The sequence below is a fragment of the Juglans microcarpa x Juglans regia genome, chromosome 2D (assembly GCF_004785595.1).
Source record: "Juglans microcarpa x Juglans regia isolate MS1-56 chromosome 2D, Jm3101_v1.0, whole genome shotgun sequence".
Lineage (NCBI taxonomy): Eukaryota > Viridiplantae > Streptophyta > Magnoliopsida > Fagales > Juglandaceae > Juglans > Juglans microcarpa x Juglans regia.
In genome coordinates this window covers 35,360,910-35,384,364 of record NC_054596.1, presented here as the reverse complement: position 1 = coordinate 35,384,364, position 23,455 = coordinate 35,360,910, and the positions used below count along the sequence as shown (strand labels likewise).

The following is a 23,455-nucleotide window of genomic DNA, read 5'->3' as shown; positions in this document are numbered from 1 at the left end:
TCAGCTTTTTCTTCCACTCTTTCTTGGAACCAATGGGCAAACCAATTTGGTCATGCATCATAATCAGTGGTCCCATTTTGATCAAATTAACTGCTCAAGTTTTTGAGCCTTAGGCTATAGTTTCATTACCTTTCTTTCTCAACGGCTAAGCAATGATAATACAAGTGTAGCAGCACTTTCATCTGAAGAACTGGTTCATCTGGCCAGATTTTTAAAAAAATGGATATACAAATTTTATACTACAAGCCTTCATAGGTGTCATATATGAGTTTGCAGTGTGCTTTCCTCTGACCCACTTGGGATATGTCTTAATTGAAGGTAACATGAACGTCGCATCCGCCAACGATGTGGTAATGCAATCCTGATTTGTGTTGGATGCCTTCATGATTCCCATTGATATGAAACTCCGGTACAAGTCTCCCTAAATTCCTTCTCATGTATATGGAACTCTCCTAAAACAAGTCTCTTAAGACTTCAGGGTACTCCGAGAATATCTCCACAAGCTAACAGCTAAGACTGCCAGACCAGCAATTCCAGCTAACATCTGCCACAATGAACATAATCAATGAGTTATATAGCTTTTTCATGATCATAAGGAATTTTAGATACAAATTTCAAGAACAAATTGGAATGCAATAGACAATGGGCGATTGCTCACATGGAAACAAACCCTCCTGAAACCCCCACCTCCCCCCAAAAAAAAAAAGAAAAACACGGGTACAAATTAGAATATGTCCTATATGCACAGGCAGTGGCAAAACTAACCTTTGCATCTCTGTGATAAGTGGTCTGGGTAGGCCTGAAGAATGACTTCAACAACTTAATGCGGGAGGTCTGGGGCATTAGAATCACTAAAGTGAACAGTTTTCTGCAAGGATATGGCAGTATCCTTTGTAGTGCCAACTGTACCGTTACTGGAGTCAGTAATGTTCTAACTTTGGACCGCGCTTCATCTATAATCTGCATCGGAAAAAACAATCACAAATCAACTCTTTCATATATTTTTTTTTTTATGAGTAATCAACTCTTTCATATATTAACAAGAACAAGAGTAAAATACGCTTCTCTACAGTCACAAATGGCTGCAAACAAATGGATGCTTGGACATGAAGACAAAGCGCTATGGTATGGTAGATACTAAATCCTGATTATTCAGCAATAGAAAAGTATCCAAACTACCACAAGTAGACTGAACTAATTTTTATGTGACCAGAACAGTTGTGGTTGAATTATTTACCAACTAAGAAGATTAAAGAAAACAATATTAAACTTGAAATCAAGAAAAACTGTTTTTTCTTGGCAACCCAGAAAAGTTGCTCCTTGTTCTCGAGTCTGTCTCTCACCATATATTTATCCCTGCATCTTGCATATTTTTGTTCCCTTGAGGCCAATAGAAATGCAACACATTTATATGCAAACTGAAAACTACAACATAGACTGGTAGGCACATAGTCACAGCCACCAACCTCAAAAGTAGTGCCAACATCACCAGCATATATCCTAGACTGGTAACTACGTAAAATCCTGTCGAGCCAGTAGTAGTTCTCCTGAAAAAGCAAAAGCAAATCAGCAACACGAAATGAGTGGTAACAGTAAATTATATTTAGCTGTAATTTCTCACATCCATGAACCATATGCAGGATGATTGCCTAAAATAGGTCATAAGAAAGGTCAAAGTTCTACAATTTAAAGTTGATGACGGTAATCAAATAGGCTTTACCCCTATCTTAACCATATGGGCCATAATAGCATAAAACATTCAAATTTGCTAATAAAGTTTCACCTGAAGTCCATTTTCATGGGCTCTTTGCTCAATTTCAATGATGGCTGAAACATCCTCATTAGAAGGCCCTTCCTCTTGCAGGCGTAATATCTCATCCAGAGCAAGATCAGCCTGTTAAGAAGCATTGCAAGACCTATAAAGTGAGCAGGTTGGCAATCATCAGAACATAAAATCAGGAAAAAAAATAAAATGATCAACACCTACCAGCTTTGAGGAGATTGCTGGGTCACAACTGAAATTTATGCTAATATCACCACGAACATTGCCAGTACGTGAAGGTTTATTACCACCAAGAAATACTGAAACACCTGCAGAGTAGATCTGGGCACACAGGAGCAACTCTAAGAATTGGGACAACAAATATTAAAATCAATAAAAAGGCAAATGGCATCCATTAACACCTGCCCATGTTTGAAACGGAGAACCTGCATCAATTTTGTTTCAAGAAGTTTGTTCAGGAACCCGACAAAATGAATCTCCTCTACCTGCCATTTTTCCCATAAAAAGCTAATTATAGACTGTTGGGAAAATAAAAATCACACAAGCAGATCACAAATCCATTATGAATGCATTTAAAGTCAGATCTACAAAGAGTCACACACCATGGCTCCATTTTTCAGCTCCACAGGAAAGCACAATTGGACTGAACATTGTTCTTCCACCATGGGGCTGCGGACCACTTCTCTACAAGCATATCCAAGGGTTAGAAGGAAATTGAATCCTTAAGAAAATGCATTCACACACATGGCAACTCCAGGATGTTTCAAATTTAAGACCTACCAAGTGAGAGAGGGAAGTGGAACTAAAAGGCTGTTCCTTCCAAAAAAAGAAGAGAATACTTTATGAACCAATTACCTAATTATGGTTGAAGGAAAAGTGAAGGGCAAGCCTTTGAGCTCATCACGGTTAAAATGCATGATGGGTTCAGGAGGCCTTGGTATTCCACCCTGCATGCAGCACAAACCCATTTAACCCTCAGTACTTACTTTTCCAAAGCCAAAGTAGAAGTGCAAAGAAGCTAAAAACTTACCAAATACTGCAATATTAAGGGAATTGCTATTGTAGGGTCAATATTCCCAACAATTACGACAGTAAAAGTTGATGGATCTTTGAAACAGTGGTTGAAATATTCACAAGCTTTTAATGGATCGACTTTTTGAAGGTCGCGTATTCTAATGGGCTGCAGGAGAAGAAATTAACCCCAAATTAGAAGCAGGGCATGTCTTGAATCAGTAAAATTAAAACAGAAATCAGTCTCACCCTAAAGAAATATGAGTTTCCATAGTTAAGCTCCTTCACACGGTTTGCAAAAGCAGTGTAAGGATCCCTCTCTTGAGCACGAACTGCTTCTTCTGCCATTTGCATCACTATTTTGACATCTTCTCCTACCGGAGTTACACTTGTTGTGAACAGTTGATAGACAAGCTGTAATGGAACAAACATAATAAAAAATTGACAGTCATAACCCCCTCACAGCAGCATATTAAGGAGATTTACACTAGGACAATAAAATTTAAAAAAAAAAAAAATCCAACAACCCATCTAAACCCATATATGGATAAGTAATGGATGCGACAAAATAGCCAGCAACACCCTTTTTGTCTCATCTAAATATGGAGATGTGCCAGGTAATTGCAACGCTATAATTAAGATTGAAGATTTATGATAGATTCTTTTAGTACAGTTCCCTATATGAGAGAGCATGTAGGGTTCCCAGAGATGAGACTTCGGGTATGATTAATTGAGTGAAGCAAACCTGCAAGGCAGTTTCCAGGTCTGACGGTGAACAATCACCAGAGAAACTTCTCATGTATGCTCCAAGATTCACACCAACTTCAGCTCTCTTGCCAGCAAGCATATCCATCAATTCTGATGGTCTATAACCAAAAACACCGATTTCTCCCGCAATGGTTGTACCCATTGAGCAAGAGAAATATTCACTCTCATGGAGTTCTGATAAACCCCCATATGAGAAGCCTGTGAAAATAACCTGTTGAAACAAAGAATCAAAATAATAGGTAAATGCCCCTCCACATGGGCCTTCAAGCTCTCTCAATAATGATTAGTCTCCTTTTACATGTACCATGGAATGACAAAATATACATGAATGTAAAAGGAGGAAAGAAAACATATGAAAATGAACATGAAGTTTCTAGATGCTTCAAACTTGACATCAGTCTAACCTCCCAAAACTCCAGCAAATACTGAGCATAAATGGAATCGAGTTCACAAGCCCATGCAAATGACAATGAAGAAGGTGATCCTAACCCTCAATGTCCACATGTAAGGTGATCTACCCTCCATATATGATAGACTGATTTCGAGATCCCTTGTTTTGCCACGTACAATAATATTTTTTTTTATCGGTTACGTAAGTACAATAATATAAGAAAGTTAAATTAGATGAATACCAGCTCTCGATATGAATGGAAGGAATCCAGTCCTATAAAATGTACTTGTTGATTTTGAACTATTAACACGACATTTCTCCAAAAATTCTCTCTTTTTTTCATGGTTGACCAGACCAATTCACTAATTACAACTCCTTGATGAGTTTACACGTCTATACCACTCTGTTGTTTCTTCTTCATTGTTATTATTGTTATTGTTATTATTTTGATTGCTGGATCTTCGAATAAAAATGGATCACCTTAAGCATAGAAAAGAGACATATCCAGGCTTCAAATTGAATGATTTGTTTCTATTTTCTCTTAATTCTATCCCATCACTGGCTGTAAGTGCCAATTTATCAATTTCTGATAGCTACACAATACCTAATAAACAAAAAAGAAACTACAAGCAAGCAAGTAATAGATAACGACCACAAATGAGCTAGTGTAAATGATATTTTACGCAGAATGTCAACGGATAATTCTTTCGACTACAGAGAGTGTATACAAGATGGTACTGTACCTGGTCGGCGAGGAAGTCTGTACATTTGTAGCAAACTCGCATACCATTTGATAGAATTAATTCAGTAGCTCCAACATTTGGATATTCCAACTGCTGCACAATATTCCTGAAGCATATTTGTTTGGGAAAAATTAGATTCGGAAAATCATATTACAAAAGTGATCTGCCGTAGCACAAACGAGCTATCTCATTGGGCTAGTAATGAATAATGGTGCATGTAAATGCAGTAAAATATCAGAATTAATCCAAAGATACAGCAAATGTAGTCAAAGCAGATAGAAAGAGTAGTAGAAAAACAAATCAAAAGATTAATCGTCCAACTTTACCCAGCATTTGGCTTTGTAGTGACAATTTCTTCAGGAATGTTTTCTTCATCCCAAGGAGAGATGTTCCTTTCTTCCTCCATACTATTAATCTTCAATACCATATTTTTAAGATCATCTACTGTTGCAGAAGCTTGAGGCTCAATTGTCTTTATGACACAGCTGCATGATGTTTGTAATTTCTCCGAATACTTGGATACCTCTAATGATGTTATATCTATGCATATAAGAGATCATGGTAAGATAAATTATCCTCATAATTGATTTATTTCAGAAATCAACCAATACATTTGCAGATTAAATAATATTACTCACAAGGTAATAGAGTTTTCTGGAGTTGAGCCTCATATTCAATCCCAACGACAGGTTCATTTCGAAGAAAATGCTGCAAAATGAAACAAGAGACTTTTTGCCTTGAAAACTTCAAATTAACAATTAGAAGCTCCAAGAAAGCTACAATTTGGATGTACTTGTAAATATTCATCTCGCAAGCTGGTTGATTGCATTTGATCTCGCTCCAAATAGGCAGATTCAATCTCCGACATCAGTAAGGCTCGGACAATAGATATTTCACGTTCAGAAAACCCATGTAGTCTTACCCTTGCAACCTGAAACATCATAGTTTTTTTTTTTTTTTTTTTATAATAAGTACAAATTAATTTTATTAGTAACGAATGTATAGGCAAAGCCCATGTACACATACCTGAAACATCATAGTTTTCATCCAAAGGGTAAAAGTTCAAACAAGGGAGAGGAATAGGAAGAAAGTTCTCAAAACAAGATTAAAAGCAAACCTCAATCAGCATTGACTCTAGGGCATCAATAGTCCCTTTTTCCTTGCAAGATGAAGTCATTATATATGCCTTCAGTGGACAAACTAGAACATCAGCAGCAGCTGAGCATGAGAAATAGGCTGGATTCCTTCTACGAGAGATCTTGAAGAACCTTTGGTTCAGAGCATAAAGGAACATGGATTCTGCAAGTAAATCCCTGTAGTCCTTCACCGTTTTCAGCTGATCTGCTTGCATCTTGTAGCTAATCATCACTGCAGACTGTTTTGGAAGAATTAAAGATAATACTATAAGAACTTACAATTTCCATGTGAAAGCTTTTCAGTCTCATTGCTTATCAATGTTTTGTGAAAAAGACCAAGACTAAGGGCATGATTGGACATTAGGAGATGTTTGGAAACAATTTCCATCTCATCCCATCTCATTTCCTTCCCAACCATCATCTAACCCCAAATACTTTTTTGATAAGTCATTTAACCCCAAATACTTTCAAACTAAACATTACAACTTTCCCAAACTTTTAAACAAAAAACAACTCAACTTTTTCAAATCTCAAAACAAAAATAATATTAAAAAATTATATTCTAATAATATTTTAACTTTATAATATTTTTTATTCAACTTTTTCTCTCCTTTCCCAAAACCCAATAAACATTTAACTCAAACTATCTCACTACTATTCACAAATCATCTTACTATTATTTATAAAATTCTCATCTCATCTCATTTCCCAAACCATCCCAATATTCTCATATATTCTCAAAACTTTTCAAAACTTCTCATAATTTACTTCACAAGTATCACTCAAACACAACATTTTTCAATTTCTAATTTTCAACTTTTTCATCTAATCATTATTTAAACACAAAGCCCAATACAACTTTCCCAAACTTCCAAACAAAACAAAAAAAAAATATGTAACTTCTTCAAATTTCAAAACAAAAATTATATTTAAACAATTTTTTAATTTTATAATATTTTTATTCAACTTTTTCTCTCCTTTTCCAAAACCCAATAAAACATCTTAACTCAAATCATTTGAATACTATTCACATAATTATGAGATATTCTAATTGTTCAAACGAGCCCTTATTTTGTACTCACCCCAGCAGCTTCAGATTCAACAAAACATGAAAAACGTGGCTCCCTGTGAGATGGAACTTCAAATTTTGGTATAAGTGCAGGTTCAGGTGCTGATCTTTTCTGCCCGAAATTAGTCTTTATCAACTCAACAACACTCTGAGAGAGAAAGAGAGAGGACGAGAGAGGTTGTCAAGAAATCTTAACTGGAAGACTTACTGTTATAGTTGCAATATGAAGCTTTACAAATCAATAAAAACCTGTGTATCAGAAAAATCTCCAACAGCAATCACTGCCATATTGGATAAATGGTACCACTTCCTATAGTAATGCTTGACAGTCTCATGAGAAACCGTGCGAATTACTTTCTCTAATCCAATTGGTAAGCGCTCAGCATACTGCAATCAATCATTGATATAAGAAACAACATAAATTTGATAAAAACAAAGCAGATAAAAGGCCAAAAGGATACTTGTAATGTAGTCCTCCTATAAAACATTGCAAAAGAGGCTAGTAAAATGATAAACACATCTCATCACAGGAAAAGGGTATTGTTTTTGGCTCCATTACCATCAAGAGATTCCCAAAACCTTGTAGAATGACTTCTTCAGTCGAGTTGAGTTGGCTTACATTATGCCCAGAAAGGACAGTAGATCTCCTCACCAATTGGAGAGCGGGTTACATGGCAGCTAACAAATTGCAATTGTGTCGAAGATGGTCCTTATTTGTCCAGTTTAGCGTATTCGGAAAGAAAGGAATTATAGACATTTTGAGGATCACAAGCAGAGGCACGAGGAATTTAGAACTGTCTTTTTTAATACTTTGTTCCTTTGAGTAGCTTCTACAGAATATAATGGGCCAAGTTTCCCTGATTTTCTTATATATTTTCCTATTTCTAATTAAGTGTTCTTCTTGTATTCTACCTGTGTACTTAGACTTTGCCTGTTTGCCTTTTTTTAATAAAATCTTTGACTGCTTATTAAAAAAAAAAAAAAAAGGTTGTGACAGGTTATGCAATAAATGGGCAAATTATACCAGCAAGAAGAGCATCAACAGTGGACTGATGCAGAAATTAATCATAAATACAGGAAGGAAAAAACAAAACAAAACTTATTGTGCCCTATATACCCGTGAGCCTTCCATCATCAGAACCCAATGTGCATCCTGCATTCTTCCAGTTGCATTCCGATTCCCTCGATACTCTTCCAAGACAGCTCCTCTTTCTTTTTCCAAATCTTCTTTTGAGACTCGAACCTGCATGGAACAAGTTTATGTACTGAAAGAAGCAAAAACTTGATTATTACTATATATGGCAAAACCCTCATTAATACCTCCGTACTGAATTCTGCCAAGACCAAAATGGCTTGGGACAACAGTTCAGGCTTGTCAACAGGAACAAACAACTCATATACAGTGTCATCAGCAGAAGTTACTGCATTCTGACAAGCACCGAATTCAGCCCCAATACTTTCAAGAAATTTGATAATATCATGATTTGTATATCTCTTAGTAGCACTGAAGGCAAGGTGCTCAACTATGTGAGCGACTCCACGTTCATCCTCCTCTTCCAAAACTGATCTGCCATGAAAGCAGTAAACGAGCTTGTAATTATACATATGGATGTACAAATATTAATTATGACGTAGAGACTTTATTGAACAAAAAATTATGCTTTGGTAAACATAAGAATAGAGATGAAGAATCTGGAGAAGTAATCTCTAGAGGCTTGGACACTCCACTGCTTAGCCAAAAGGTAAATATAATATATGTGAACTTCAACCTCCATGTTAGAAATGAAATTATATGTGAGGTAAGCCTTTTTTCCTATGTGATCTGACGTAACAACCTACTATCCATCATAGGGCCTTATGAGAAAATCAAATTCTTATTTATTTATAAGAATAGATTTAAATTCTTATATTCTCGGCGGGTAAACTGGGTTTTTCTATTTTCAGAGGGTTCATGTCAAAGACCAATTTTTCAATTGCATTTGGCAAATTTATAAATTTCATCATCTCGTGTGGAAGTAATTATATCCATAGCCCTCTTGGGCTCTCGTAAGCGATGCTGATCTCCCATGTAATTGGTCTCAAACTAAAGCACAAGTCTCACTTGTAGGGGTCAAATTAGCAGCCTATAATTTAGTCTCGAGATCAGACCGAAAATCAACCTAAGAGATAAGACAAGTTGAGCCAGACTCCTAAAAGGAAAGAGACTCAGACTTCTAAAAGGAAAAAGTTTCACAAGGCAAGTTGGACTCAATCATCCCAAGGAAATAGACATCTATATAAGGAGAAAATCCCCCACAAATCGGATACTCTACACAAACTCCACGCACAGGCTCTCCACAGAAGCTCCCTACGCCAAACTCCACCACACATAGCGACTCCAAAGGATCTTCCCTAAATTCCTCCATTGTACTGTGAGATATGTGAGACCATAAGAGATTGTAAAATCATCTATCATAGTGGATTTTGTCCCCAAACAACCCGTGGACGTAGGCATTATGCTGAATCACGTAAATCTTTGTGTCTCTCTTTATTTATTCGTATTTGCTTATTTATTATTTATTTCATGGATGAACGTGAAGAACACTGTATCGAAGCCCAAATCACCATCGATTTCTTATTCTTTGTACCGGAAAGGGGAGAAGGACGATTCTACAACTCACGAGCTTGTCCCCGGCGAGCGAGATAAGTTTCCTCTCAAATTAACTTTTTGCTTGTTATTTTTATTTCACTAATATTGTTGCTACAAAAGAGAGAATCCAAGGGCCGAGCATGTGTTGCACGTGCAGCATGCACGTCCCATGCACAAGGTACATAAGGCCACATATTCGGGGTTGAACCCACAGGCAGCCGCCTCTGTGTGTGGCTCAGACCAGGTCCAACCATGAGGACGTACGACCAGACAAGGCCGACGAGAATTCCACTGTCGGTCACTCGCAGCAATGGCCACTGTGCGCAGTGCGTGTAGAGGAAGCACGTTTCCATGCACCCTAGGTATTCGCGAGCCAAACCTCCGCAAGCTGGCGAGACCACCACACACCGCCCCCTAACCCACCGCAGTTCTCTGTCACCAGTGAGGTAGTCCTCGGCCATGAAGGCCCCTCCCGATGGTTTATGTCGCCGTACGCAGTTCTGCGAAGTAACATTGCTGCCAGCCACCTCCATGCATGGCGTGGCCCAAATCCAACCACTTGGACAGACAGTTAGACATGGCTTGGCGCCGGCAACAAAATTCTTGGCCGCGACAGCCCCTCCAAGCTCGTCGAAGCTCCCTATGGCCCGCTACCTTTGTGGCGAGCAATAGGCACCCCACAGGAGTTGGAAGCCAGTGGGTAAACACCAATGAAGAGTCCAAAGACTCGCGGTGCCCATGAAAAAGAGAGCGGAGGTCAGAAGACCCTGTGAACTTTAAGGATCAATGACGAGTCCAAAGACTCGCGTGCCCATGAAAAAGGGCACGAAGATCAGAAGACCACGAAAAAGCTGAGTTCTTCACTGCTTAGCACAAAACAAACAAAAAATCAGGGACCAAACAGGAAACCAAGGACCAATTTTCAAAATTTATTCTGTAGATTATTGACTTGATGGTGGTTGTGGGTTATTGACGACGGGATAGTTGGTATTGTTGCAAGGAAATGAGTCTCTTTAGCTATCTAGCCATTGAGTCAAAGGTGTTTAAGGTGAGAAGAGATGGGGGTATGGTGTGTATTACAGAGAAAGGGTGGAAAGGTGTGAGCTGCCTGAGGCTGGGGTTAGACACCATTTGATGGGTGGTAAATGCGTTGGAGGAATGTTTGAAGGCTGGAAGGAAAGGGTACTACTCTGCCCGTAGGGAAGGTGACAGAGGCTTCACTACCCCGAGGTGCTCAAATCCTAGTGGCTCCTACTTAGCTTTGGTGGAGTATGGAGGGGAGGTCGCCAAAATTTCATCTTTATTCCTGAGGATAGGGTTGGAACGGGGTGGAGGAAGCTAGTGGCGGTGCAGAAGGACATGGGCAAACAAGGAAGGTAGGGGAGAAGCTTGTCATCTCAGATGGCGGTAGCCTTGCCATCGAGGTTGTACAAGGAGGCTTTGGTGGTTCCTCGAGCCGCGCAGCAACCAGTCATGGCAGATATGCAAAAGCGTGCATTTCCTCTTTCGGCAACTGCTCAGAGTCGAGGGGGAGATGGCAGGGGGATGTCTGGGCAGAAAGAAGGAAAAATCTTCAAGGAGTTGCATGATATGCAGTGCTGGTTGGGGGAGCTCAATGACAGTTTTAAACCTTATACGATGCGTTGAGTGGGAGGTTGTGCTGGGCTCGGGCTTGGGTGGTGTGATGGGCCCATACGAAATGAAGCAAGGGACGGGAAAAAGGCCTAAAGGTAAAGGCCAGGTCGATGGTTTTGGGCTTCAGCCCAAGGAGAGGGCCGAGAAAGTGGGAGGCCCTTTCTGGAAGAAGCTGCAGGAGGTAGGTGGCCCGTTGATGAGTGGGGCTGTGCTACCGTCGCTGGTGAAGCCTCAAAAGACCTCTTCAAAGGTCGTAGAAGCCCCGATGGAGGTCCCGGCACTGGAGGTTGTATTATCAGAGCTTGGAGGAGGGCTTCTACCGTCTCGTTTGTTCACGATGACCTAGTATTTGCGTAGACCACTCCGCGGGAGGTTGCCAAAGCACAGACCACCTCGTGGAGTTCGCAGAAGCCCTGATGGAGGTCCTGTCGTTGGAGGTTGTAATATTTGAGAACAGAGGAAGGATTTCCTCCGTCTCTCTTGCTCACGAAGACCCAATACCTGCATACACAACAGCGACGAGGCCAGAGGTGAAGTATGCGAGCAGTGGAAAGGCTGCAAGCAGTGGCAATAGACAACACAGTTCCTACAAGACTGTCTCGGCCACTTCTGTCGAAAGTCCCGATACAGAAAGTCCCAATAATTTTTTAGGAAGCTTCAAGAGGGTTAAAGGTGGTGCCATTTGTGCCGGCAGTAGGGTAAGGGGAAAGTGTGGAAAATGCAGTGGGTAAAAAAGTTGTGGGAAAGGAGATAATTCCAGTGGGGGAGGTTACTAGTCTGTTGAATTATTTTGTGAATTTTGAGGGTAGTGATGAGGAGGAAATGGGTAGTTTGTCACCCTTACAGATGCTCCAACCACAGATTGCACCTAGAGCATCAGAATGGGTCTTAAAAAGGGTGGAGAAGCTTCAAGGTTGGGTGGGAATATCCTATGATGGCTATGAAGAACAATTCATGGCTCCCTAGTAGCTATTGAAGCTCGTCGGTCCACGGCCATGAAGTCAACTGTTAGAAATGAGTGAAAGTTGAAACTTTTGCAATGTTCCATTAACTACAATAATAAGGAGGGAACTTCGGGGAGAGACAGAGTAAAAGGGAGGGATTCTTCTTTTGTTGATGAAACCTAAAATACTGTCTTGGAATGTAAGAGAGATCAATGACGTGAATAAACGTCTTCGTATTAGATCCCTTCTTCGTAGTTGGAAAGTGGATATTGTTTGCTTACAAGAGACTAAGTTGAGTGGCATTGATAGAAACATAATTCGCAATTTGTGGGTTGCTCCTTTGTGGGGTGGTGCTTTTTAGCTTCGAAGAAAGCTTCAGAAGGTGTGTTGGTGATGTGGGATAATAGAGGATCGTATCGGGATTTTTCTATTGCTATATCATTTAGGAATATTAAGGATGGGTGGAGGTGGGCTTTTGCGGAGGTGTATGGGCCCAATGTGGATAGTGAAAGAAGCTCTCTGTGGGAGGAATTGGCTGGTTTGCACTCTTTATGGGATTTACCTTGAATTTTTTGTGGTGATTTCAACATTGTTCGGTTTCCTAGTGAGAGGGCAGGGGCATCATCGTCGACAAGAGTAATGGAAAACTTCTCAGAGCTGATTTTTGAGTTGAATTTTGTGGATCTTCCTTTGGTGGGGAGGCCTACACTTGGTCCAACAGTCGAGGGTGGTCACAATTGGATAGATTTCTAGTCTCTTCTTCGTGGGAGATGCACTTTCTAGCTTTATGTCAGAAAAGGTTGCCACAGGTATGTTCCGATCATTTTCCAATTTTGCTTGATTGTGGAGGTATTCATGGGGTTGGCATCCTTTCAAATTTGAGAATGTGGTTGGAAGTTAAAGGATTTGTGGAGAAGGTAAGGGCATGGTGGGAAGCTTACTCTTTTGAGGGTACACCTAGTTTCATAATGGCGGGCAAACTTAAAGTACTAAAGGCTAATATGAAGAAATGGAATGAAGAAGTGTTTAGACATACAGAAGTGCAGAAAAATATTCTTTGGGATAAGTTGCAAGCATTGGAGGAAGAGGACGTGAATGAGGATCTTTGTTAAGGAAGAATATGGTGGTGACCGAATTGAGAAAGTTTTGTTGATGGAAGAAATATCGTGGAGGCAAAAATCAAGGGCGATTTGGTTGAAAGAGTGGGATAAATGCACCAAGTTCTTTCACAAGGTGGCTAACTCTCACAGGCACAACAACGCTATTGAAGTCCTCCATTTAAGTTCAATGTGTTACAGTCTCCCGAAGAGATCCAAGAACATTTAGTGCTTTACTACAAGGAGCTTCTAGCTGAAAAAGTAGAATGGCGTCCCAAACTCGACGGCCTAATTTTTGACCAGTTGGATTTGGAGGTAGCAAGTTGGTTGGACAGGCCATTTGTGGAAGAGGAGATGCATTTAGTGGTGAGAGGTATGTGCAAGGATAAAGCCCCGGGTCCGGATGGTTTTTCTATGGCTTTCTTTCAAGAGTGTTGGGAGATAGTGAAGGAGGAAGTGATGCAGATTTTCCATGCTTTTCATTCTAACCTTAAGTTTGAGACGTCATTAAACGCTAATTTTATTGCTCTTATCCCAAAGATAGTTGGTGCTCATGCTTTGAAAGACTTCCGGCCTATTAGCTTGGTAGGTAGGATCTACAAAATCATATCAAAGTTGCTAGCTAACCGTATGAGTTTGGTGATGGACAAACTCATTTCCAAACTTCAAAATGCTTTCGTTCATGGTCAACAAATTTTGGATTCAGTTTTGATAGCAAATGAGTGTTTGGACAGTCAGTTAAGAGAAGGCATTGCAGGAAAGCTAGATATGAAAAAGGCTTATGACCATGTGTGCTGGGATTTCTTATTTTATTTGCTTAGAAGACGTGATTTTGGGGATAGGTGGTGCGAATGGATTAAACATTGTGTTTCAACCGCTCAGTTTTCGATTTTAGTCAACAGAAAATATTGTGGTTTCTTTCAACCTTCAAGGGTTAGCGACAGGGAGATCCGCTATCACCTTTCCTATTTGTTTTAGTAATGGAGGCATTGAGCCGTATAGCGGAGGCTGCCGTTAGGGAGGGATTTATTGTGAGTTTTTCAGTGGGCAACAACAGTAATGGTGTCAGTTTGATTTCTCACGTATTATTTGCGGATGATATACTTATCTTTTGTGATGCTGTCAGTGACCAGATTCAAGCTCTACGAGCAGTTTTGTTGTGTTTTGAAGCAGTTTCGGAACTTAAGGTAAACTTGGAGAAGTCGGAATTGGTACCGGTGGGGAATGTGAGTAATATTGCTTCTCTTGCTGAGTTGATGGGTTGTAAAATTGCTTCCCGTCCTATGAAGTATCTTGGACTTCTCTTGGAGGCATCTTTTAAAGCAAAGAATATTTAGGATGAGGTGGTAGAGAAGATTAAGAAAAAATTATCGGGGTGGAAGCGGCTCTATCTATCAAAATGGGGGAGGTTAACACTTATCAAAAGCACTCTTTCCAACCTACCCACTTACTATCTTTCTCTATTCCCACTACCGGTGGGTGTGGCTAACCGTATCAAAAAGTTGTTTAGAGCTTTCTTGTGGGGTGGCATGGAGGAGGAAATCAAATTTTACCTTGTAAGTTGGCAAAGGGTGAGCTGTCCGATTGCGAATGGCGGGTTAGGGGTGCGAAACTTAAGCATTTTCAACAAGGCACTCTTAGGAAAGTGGTTGTGGAGGTATCAAATGGAAGGAGACTCATTGTAGAGAGAGGTTATTGATCATAGGTATGGTAGAGGGTAGAGGGTAGAGGGTCTTATGGAGTAAGCATATGGAAATTCATTAGAAAGGGGTGGAACACCTTTGAAAAATATATTAGGTTTGAGGTGGGTGACGGAGCAAGAATCCGTTTTTGGTTCGATGCTTGGAGTGGGGAGAGCTCTCTTTCTACTACTTTTCCAGCTGCATTTAATTTGGTTGGAAACCAACAAGCGGCAGTTTTAGATTTGTTGTGTCGTGCCAATGGGACGGTCACTTGGAATGTCACTTTTACTAGAAATGCTCAGGATTGAGAACTTGACGAGATGGCAGATTTTTACAGCTACTTATATTCAGCAAAGTTAGGAGGAAGTGGGGGTGACCGTATGTTGTGGATTCACGCGAGGAGAAAAAATTTTACTGTTAAATCCTTTTACAAGGCTTTGACAGCCCGACAGCCCACATTCTTTTCGTGGAGGAGTATTTGGAAGGTTTTAGTGCCATCTAAAGTTGCGTTTTTCACCTGGACAGTTGCACTTGGGAAGATCTTGATGGTTGATAATTTAAGGAAGCGGGGCTTGGTGGTCACGGAGTGGTGCTACATGTGCAAAAAGAATGGAGAATCGATAGATCATTTGCTTTTACATTGTGAGGTGGCTAGAGAGTTATGGGATGGTATCCTTAATAGAGCCGGGCTGAGTTGGGTCATGCTTAAGAGTGTGGTGGAGCTAGTAGCGTGCTGGAACATGAGGCATAATAGCACTCAACTGGCAGCAGTGTGGCAAATGATACACTTGTGCTTAATGTGGTGTCTATGGTCGGAAAGGAATGATAGATGTTTTAACAATAAGGAGCGTGAAGTGGGGGAAATATGGAATTTTTTTATATTTTCCGTTTTATAGTGGTTTTCTGCTATCGTATTGAAGGGTGGGAATGTCCATGAGTTTCTATCTTCTTTTCAGCTTACTAGAATGTAATTAGGTGTCTCACTTTGTATACTTCATGTATACTTGGGCATTGCCTAGTTCATTCTATTCAATAAAGATCCTTATTTACTTATCAAAAAAAAAGATTATTGACTTGAAGATTCTCAAGGCCTTCTTGTCCAGCAAATCTCCCTTAAGAATCGCAAGCATCTGTAAAGGTCAAATCATCAGCCTATAATTTAGCCTCGAGATAAGGCCTAAAATCAAACTAAGAGATAAAAGCCAAAAAGAAATAAGACAAGTTGACTCAAACTCCTAAAATGAAAGACTCAAAACTCTTAAAAGGAAAAGGACTCATGCTTCTAAAAGGAAAAATCTTCACAAGACAAGTTGGACTCAATCACTCCAAAAAAATAGACCTCTATATAAAGAGGAGATCTCCCACAAATCAGACAAACTCTACACAAACTCCACACACAGGCTCTCCACAGAAGCTCCCTACGCCAAACTCCACCACACATAGCATCTCCAAAGGACCTTCCCTAAATTCCTCCATTATACTGTGAAATATGTGAGGTCATGAAAGATTGTAAAATCACCCACCACAGTGAATTTTGCCCCTAAACAACCCGCGGACGTAAGCATTATGTCGAACCACGTAAATTTTTGTCTCTCTTTATTTATTTTTATTTCCTTATTTATTATTTATTTCATGGATGAACGCGAAGAACACTATATCAACACCCAAATCACCATCGTGAGCCAGGAATTATTTTTTCCTCCCTTCCGGTCTATTGTGCAAATTAAGGCATTAACATCACTGATCCACACATTACATTGCTCATTTTTTCCCACGAGTTTTGAAATCTTGCAACAGTGGGGCAAACGCCATGGAATAAATCATTGAGATATAAGAGACTAACAATATCCCATATTATAGAGCAAGCTAAATTACTATCCAATTCACCACGAATTCAAAACACAACCACACATAATCGAGACGAAAGCGACAAAACAAACAATAAATAAATAAACGACAACCGTTGTGGCATTCAGATATTTGAAACAAAACCAAAAAACAAAAACAAAAACAAAAAAAAGGAACCGTGCAAAGCACTTTAAAAGGAAAAGGAGAAAAAAGAAGAAGAAGAAGAAGTTATACCCGGCTTTTACAGCAAGTGCAAGAGCAGCTCTCATTCTGGGTTTAGAATTGCGTCGGACGTAGTAATAGAGACCATTGTCAAGCCGGCCGTAGTCAACTCCAACAGGTTGCTCAGCCAGAACATCGTCCAGGTCCACGTTCACCAACTTCAGCGACCTGAACCCGTGTTTCTTGGCAATCTGAGAGTTCTCCGCCGGAAGCAAATCCATTGCCCTCTCTCTGCGCAAAAAAATGGGCCCCCAAAGAGGAATAAACCCGAGAAAGTCTAGTTATGCGCACCGGTCGTGCCCACTATATTGTTTCTTTAATTCTTTCTATCGACCAAGAAACAGAAAATAAAAAAATAAAATAAAATCTTACGGCGGTCAAGAGAAGCGAAAGTTTTCCAATGTGCTTGCCCACTACAGACATTAATTTATTATTTTTATCTTGTTATTTAAATATATATATTGATGTCTAAATATATATATTTAAACAAATTATATGTTGAGATAAAGTGTCAAGATGATAAGTAGTATTTCTCTCTACTTTATTACTCCGATCCTTTTTATTATTATTATGATAAATACTTGAGACACAAAAAGATTATATAAAAGTAAACAAATAAACTGTGTGGTTTGATGTAGTTATTTTTATTATAAAATAGATCTAACGATTAAATCATCATATTGTAAAGTTACTTTTATTGTAAAGTAAATCTAACGAATCTCATAAAATCACATAAATTTGTAGATTTAGTTTGTGTAATCTATTTGTGTATGTAGTATTTCTCTATTATTATTATTATTATTATTATTATTATTATTATTATTATTATTATTATTTAACTGTACATATATTGTGCTAAGAGTTTTACTGCGGAGCACACTGAATTTTAACACACAGGCCAATGTGTACATTGGCGTATATTTAGAAAAATAAAAAAGTACCCAAACCAAGGAGCCAAATACGATTTCACACATGGGCAAATAATTTCCAAGAGTTCAAAAATGTCTATCACTACAACATAACAACATTGAATTCACAAATCGATATCACATAAAATAATCTCAATTTAATCTAAATGCAAGAGTTTACAAATGGGCAAATAAATTCCCTTGCAAATCAAGATCTATGGAAATCAAATGGTTCAAATACTAATCAACCAGTATGTAAATAAAATTCGAAAGAGAACTTTGTACCCAGATTACTCCAGACTGAAGAAGTCCTTGCGTTGGTGTGGTTTGAGAAAATTTCCATCGAGTGACCTAGCCTTGAGTGATGGGTGGTTTTGGTTTGAAGAACGAAAGTCTTTGTCGAGTGCAGAAGTCGTCATCGAGTGATGGGTTGCAGCAACCTAAAGGAGTCACCGTTGTCGAAATCTTATCGTCGAACCAAGGGTGAGAGCAAAGTGTCACAGTCCAAGAACGAAGTACATGGGCCATGGGCCAGTTTAGTTTCATTAACAATTTCCTTTAGTTTGATTCAGTATCTTATTTAGCCTATAGGATAGCAAGTGGGCCTAGACCCTTAGTTTTAATTTCTTGTTTATGCTTTTAGTTTGGTTAGCCTTGGCGCATGTAGGGATCATCCTGTTTATGTACGAGTCAAGGGCTCTAATGTTCAGCATCCAGAAGCTTAATACAATACATTTTCAATTTCTCTCTTTTTCTCTGGAGGCAAGGTCATCCTCAAAGACCCTATTTTCTTCCATTCTCTATTGTTTTTTGCTCATCCAAACACCTTCCATCAGGTGTATTACAAATTGATATAAGACAGATACCGGTCTTTGCATTATCAAAATCTATAGAAGAAATTCTTGCATCATTACTCAAAATCAAGCAGTTGGTGGACAAAATTAGCAATGCTATGAAGTTATCCTGTAGAAATTGAAGGAATATCGGATCAACCTCCAAGAAAATTTAAGCCATCTGGATTGTGAGGTTTGTGCGAGGCAGGAAGATGAAAAACCGGCAAGGGTACAAAAATAGAAAAAGGTCAAAATTCAGGGGTTAACAGTGGCACTAGCAAGAATGGCCGTGCCAAATACTTCATTGAGGAAGTGGAAGGCCGAATACCTAGTAAAACATCTCTTCCTCTCTCTCACATGGTAGAGAAATCAACTCTACCACTCGGATCTCCCAACATTCATACCAAATCCAATATTCATCCAAGCTAGCACCATCTTCCTAAATCCTCAGCTAAATCCGTAACTCACTTCACAATTATCTTATTGTCACTCTCGTGGCAACCTCTCTGCGAGATAAGTCTCTCTTGGCCTTCCCAACACCCCAATAGTTACTCCCAACACTTTAGAAAGGACTTTGATCCCGATGGGGTAGTTCTCGAGAGGCTCATAAACGAGGAGTACAAGATCTAGAAGAAGAACAATGGTTATTTTCCAAGGGCTAAGCTCGTGGATCTTGAATTGAGCTCCATGGACAGTAGTAGTTTGAGCCCCCATGGCAAGATCTTTTGCCCCGATAACTTTGTGTTCATCTCCAACACCATTATTGCTTTCTGCCTTCGTCCTTGTCCCAAAATCATGGCATTGTAGCATTTCAAATCTTTCTTCACAAAAGAGTTCATAGATGATGGTTTTTTCTTTGCTGAACTGAATGAGGTACTAACTCGTGAGCTAGCCGAAGATGGTTACTCCGGAGTCGAGGTTAAGGTTATTATGATGCATACTGAGATAATCATCAGAGCCACCTGGACCTAAAACGCTCTCGATGAGAAAGGAACGAGGATTTAGAGAGCTGACCTCTTTGGTACAAAAGTGCTTCAAGTTCCTATAGAACAAAGTGGAGCTCTACGCTGAGGAAGTTAATAAAAGAGAGCTCTGCGCTATTTCCTAGCCTAAGTCACTCCGTTACAAGCTTCTCGATGGTCTTGCCATTCGGGGGACTTGATATGTTGTCCTGAGATTTGCCATGGAAGAGAAGATTGGGGTGCTACTTCTGAATCTATGAAAGCTAGAGACTCTTGATGATGTTCAACCATTTTTGTTTCATCTAATTGCAAAACCGAACATCATTCGTCTCCCAAGGTTATTTCAAATTCTCCAGCACTCAAATACACCACTCGTACTCAATTTAGCAAAGGAAAGTGATTATGCTATTTTACTGTATAACAAACTAGGACAGACAAATTTTGGTGGTGGGTATGTCCACAATGGGTTGTTAAAAGCGACAAGGTGGGTTTTCAATGCAGAGTGTGAAGTTTTGAGGGAATTTGTTGAAAGGAACCCAAGTTATACCTTGATATTTACTAGTCATTTCCTAGGAGCAGGGGAGATTGCACTGTTGACAATGGTGGTAGTTCAAAATTCGGGAAAGTTATGAAACATTGAGAGAAATACGATCAGATGCTATGTTGTAGCTCCTCCTCTGTGTATGTCACTAAACTTGGTTGTCAGATATGCTGATATTATCAATGCCTACCCCATTGCTTGGAATTTTAAGGGTAAGTATTTTGCTCCTCAGTTGTTTGATGAATTATCACTTAAGAGTATTTTTTAGCCTTTTGATAGAGGAAGAGATTTTTTGGCTGAAGTGAAATATAATATTATGATCAAGATTGGACTTAGAAATAGGGCATTGGTTACTTACTACATAGCTTATATTCTAAGTTGCATTACTAAACATTCTCATGAGTACAAAGTTTTAGTGTTGGGGCGTATATTGGGAGGCACTGCCACATCTCTTCTATTTTCAGCTTAAGTCTTGGCTTGTTGCAAAGCACAATAAGAGGGACTTTAAGCAACAATGGATTTTAATTACATTTTTCTAAGGCAATAATTCTAGGCAATGGTCGGGTCACCATTGTATCTGGGTTGTTTGGAAATCTATTAGTTGATACATTGGGATTTGGTCCCATTTCATCATTTGACGTTGTTGCAGGCTTTCTGGCAATTGACATGACAATTATAATGTCATCATGGAGTGAAAACTATGGAGACCCTTTAGAAAACAAGGACTGCTTACCCAGTTCAAGGCTACTACCTTGGACATTGTCTCTGATGAGAAAACCGCATTAATGGGTGCTATACAATTCCTATTTGATGGCGAGTTAAGCCAAAAGACCCACTATGACTTTGACTTCTTTGTCATTGGAGCTAGAAATGGCGGTGTCCGTGCGGCCATATTTTCTGCTAATTATGGAGCCAAGGTGGGGATTTGTGAGCTTCCATTTCATCCAATCAGCTCAGTGGTTATTGGAGAAGTTGGTAGAACGTGCGTCATTCGTGATTGTGTTCCCAAAAAGATTTCAGTGTATGCAGCTACTTATGGTAGTGAACTTGAGGATACCCAGAACTTTGGGTGGGATTGAACGAGAAAATTGACTTCAACTAGAAGAAACTTTTGCTTAAGAAGACAGAAGAAATAATTAAATTAAATGGAGTTTACAAGTGATTATTTGACAAATTCTAGGGATGTTCAAGATGGAAAAGGATCATTTGTTTGGTATGGATGTGTCCTGAGAGATGATGCTAACATTATCATTGTGGGTTTTGGAACTAACACATAAGATAAACTGTTAGACCTCCACGTCGAGTTGCCTCTAGAGATGTCGCACATGCCTTAGTCATGGTGGGGACATGCACCTTGGCTAGCCCACAAGCATGCCTTGGCTCGTGGGATGACACGCATGGGGCGCCCAGCATGCATGCATGCCTTGGCCCGCGCGAGGCACACACGGGGCGCCCAGCATGCGGGCCAACGAGGTTAGTGAGCACCTGCCTGTGCGCGCGACAATGCGCTCAGGCATGCGCCGTGCGCTCATGCGCTCAACAATGCGCGCAACACTGTGCTGCGCATGGCATTGCATGCAACAGCACTCCGCGCGCTCATGCACGTTCCAGTGCGCAGGCCCATGCGCACGCTTATGGGTCGCGTGGCCCTGCGCGTGCCCATGTGCCGCAAGGCCAAGTGCCGCACAGCCAACCCAGCCAGCGCGCGCACCCGCGCTCACGCACAGCCCCTACCGCACACTAGCGAGGTGAGTGGCATGCCATCCAGCGCATGGCCCTAACCCATGCCTTGCAAGCTAGGCCAGTGGCATGCCCACCAGGCATGCCATCCAGCGCATGGCTCCAACCCATGCCTTGTAGCCTCAGCGCCTAGGCCACCAGCCTAGGCCATGCAGCACACACACATGGCTCACCATCAGCAAGTCATGCCGCACCACCTAACCATGGACCAGCCCGAAAACCACCATGCACCAGCCTAGCCCACCATGGGCCCATGCATGCAACGACCAAGCTTGGTCCATGTCACTATCATGTTTATTTATTTAATTTGATTTATTTATTTATTTTCAAGGGACCTATTGGGGATTTTCAAATTGTATTACTTATAAATAGGACTCCATTCACTTGCCATAAAATCTTTTAGAAAATTTCCTAGAGGGAAGACTATTGTTTGAGAGATCATAAACGGTGCCTTTGTACTTTGGCTTTTTGGGTGAAATTTGTGAATCCTAAAGACCCAAAGAGAGAATCACATTTTGCAATTCTTTGAATAAGTGTGATCCATTTATCTTGTTCTTGCAACTTGGTGCAATTCGTGAATCCAAGTTGTATTTATTAATATATGAGATTTATTCAATTCTTGTACAATGCGTGAATCAAGTGTTGAATTATCATTATTGTTCTTTTATTCATTCAAGTTCTTAAGTTTAATGCTTTTGTTCTTGAGTGTTCTTCATTGTGTTCTTGGTGTTCATCATAATTTTGCTCTTCCAAATCAATAAACCCTAGAAGACAACCAACCATAGTGTTTGTCAACATTTCATAATTGTTTTGCCTCATCATCTTTTGCCCTAGCCGAACACCCATCCCATTTGAATTCAAATTCAAATTTCGGCACTTCTTTGCCTTATTTGAATTTGACCTAGCCGTCCACTACAATTGCCATAATTAGTGTTCCTACATTTTAGGAACCCTAGTTGATCAAATCCCGTACCCTAGCTGGCCATACACTTCCAATATTGAGTTCCAAGATTTTAGGAAACTTTCCTAAAATCACTCAACACCCAAACTCGTCCAACCTTAGCCACCCCTTACCAAACCCTAAACCTAAACCCTAGCCATCCATCACTATCTTCCCAAACCCTAAACCTAAACCCTAAGTGGCGCCAACCCTAATTGTCCTCCATTGTCGTGCGCCCCTTTCCACCATTGTAACCATACACTTCATCAAACCTTTCCATCATCCCGTACACCAATTCAAGCCTAAACACCTAACCTCATCATACTTAAGTGGTCATCTTGACCACCATTGTTCGAGAATCAAGCAAGAGAGGAACGAGCTTTCGGTCATCTTAAGGAGATCCTATGCATGGAGATCATAGTGTTTAGGGACTTAACCGATGTCCCTAACATAAACTCCCTTGTGCATGTGGCAAAGTATAACCTAAGTGGAAGCGTCTCACCTACTATTATTGAGGATAATGTTACGGTAGGTCTTGGTGCTATTATCTATGGTTTTACCATTGAAGATGAG

At 40.0% G+C, this 23,455-nt stretch overlaps 1 protein-coding gene across 2 annotated transcripts; it reads right to left on the bottom strand.

Moving 5' to 3' along the window:
- Window positions 1–75: 75 nt before the first annotated feature.
- Window positions 76–17,271, bottom strand: LOC121251024 (zinc protease PQQL-like). Of its 2 annotated transcripts, none has more exons than XM_041150316.1 (21): window positions 16,971–17,271; window positions 8,222–8,468; window positions 8,019–8,144; window positions 7,151–7,288; window positions 6,915–7,049; window positions 5,814–6,071; window positions 5,490–5,627; window positions 5,335–5,404; window positions 5,023–5,236; window positions 4,697–4,802; window positions 3,540–3,773; window positions 3,044–3,208; window positions 2,814–2,963; window positions 2,639–2,730; window positions 2,386–2,467; window positions 2,185–2,268; window positions 1,988–2,104; window positions 1,784–1,894; window positions 1,467–1,547; window positions 766–960; window positions 76–544 (listed from the first exon to the last, which is right to left on the bottom strand). In XM_041150316.1, exons 1-21 carry the CDS (start codon window positions 17,177–17,179, stop codon window positions 467–469), a joined length of 3,030 nt encoding a protein of 1,009 aa, XP_041006250.1. In that variant the 5' UTR covers window positions 17,180–17,271; the 3' UTR covers window positions 76–466. The 2 variants fall into 2 exon arrangements, with proteins under 2 accessions (XP_041006250.1, XP_041006251.1); XM_041150317.1 differs by having other exon boundaries at window positions 8,222–8,463; window positions 16,971–17,108.
- Between the last annotated feature and the right edge of the window lie 6,184 nt (window positions 17,272–23,455).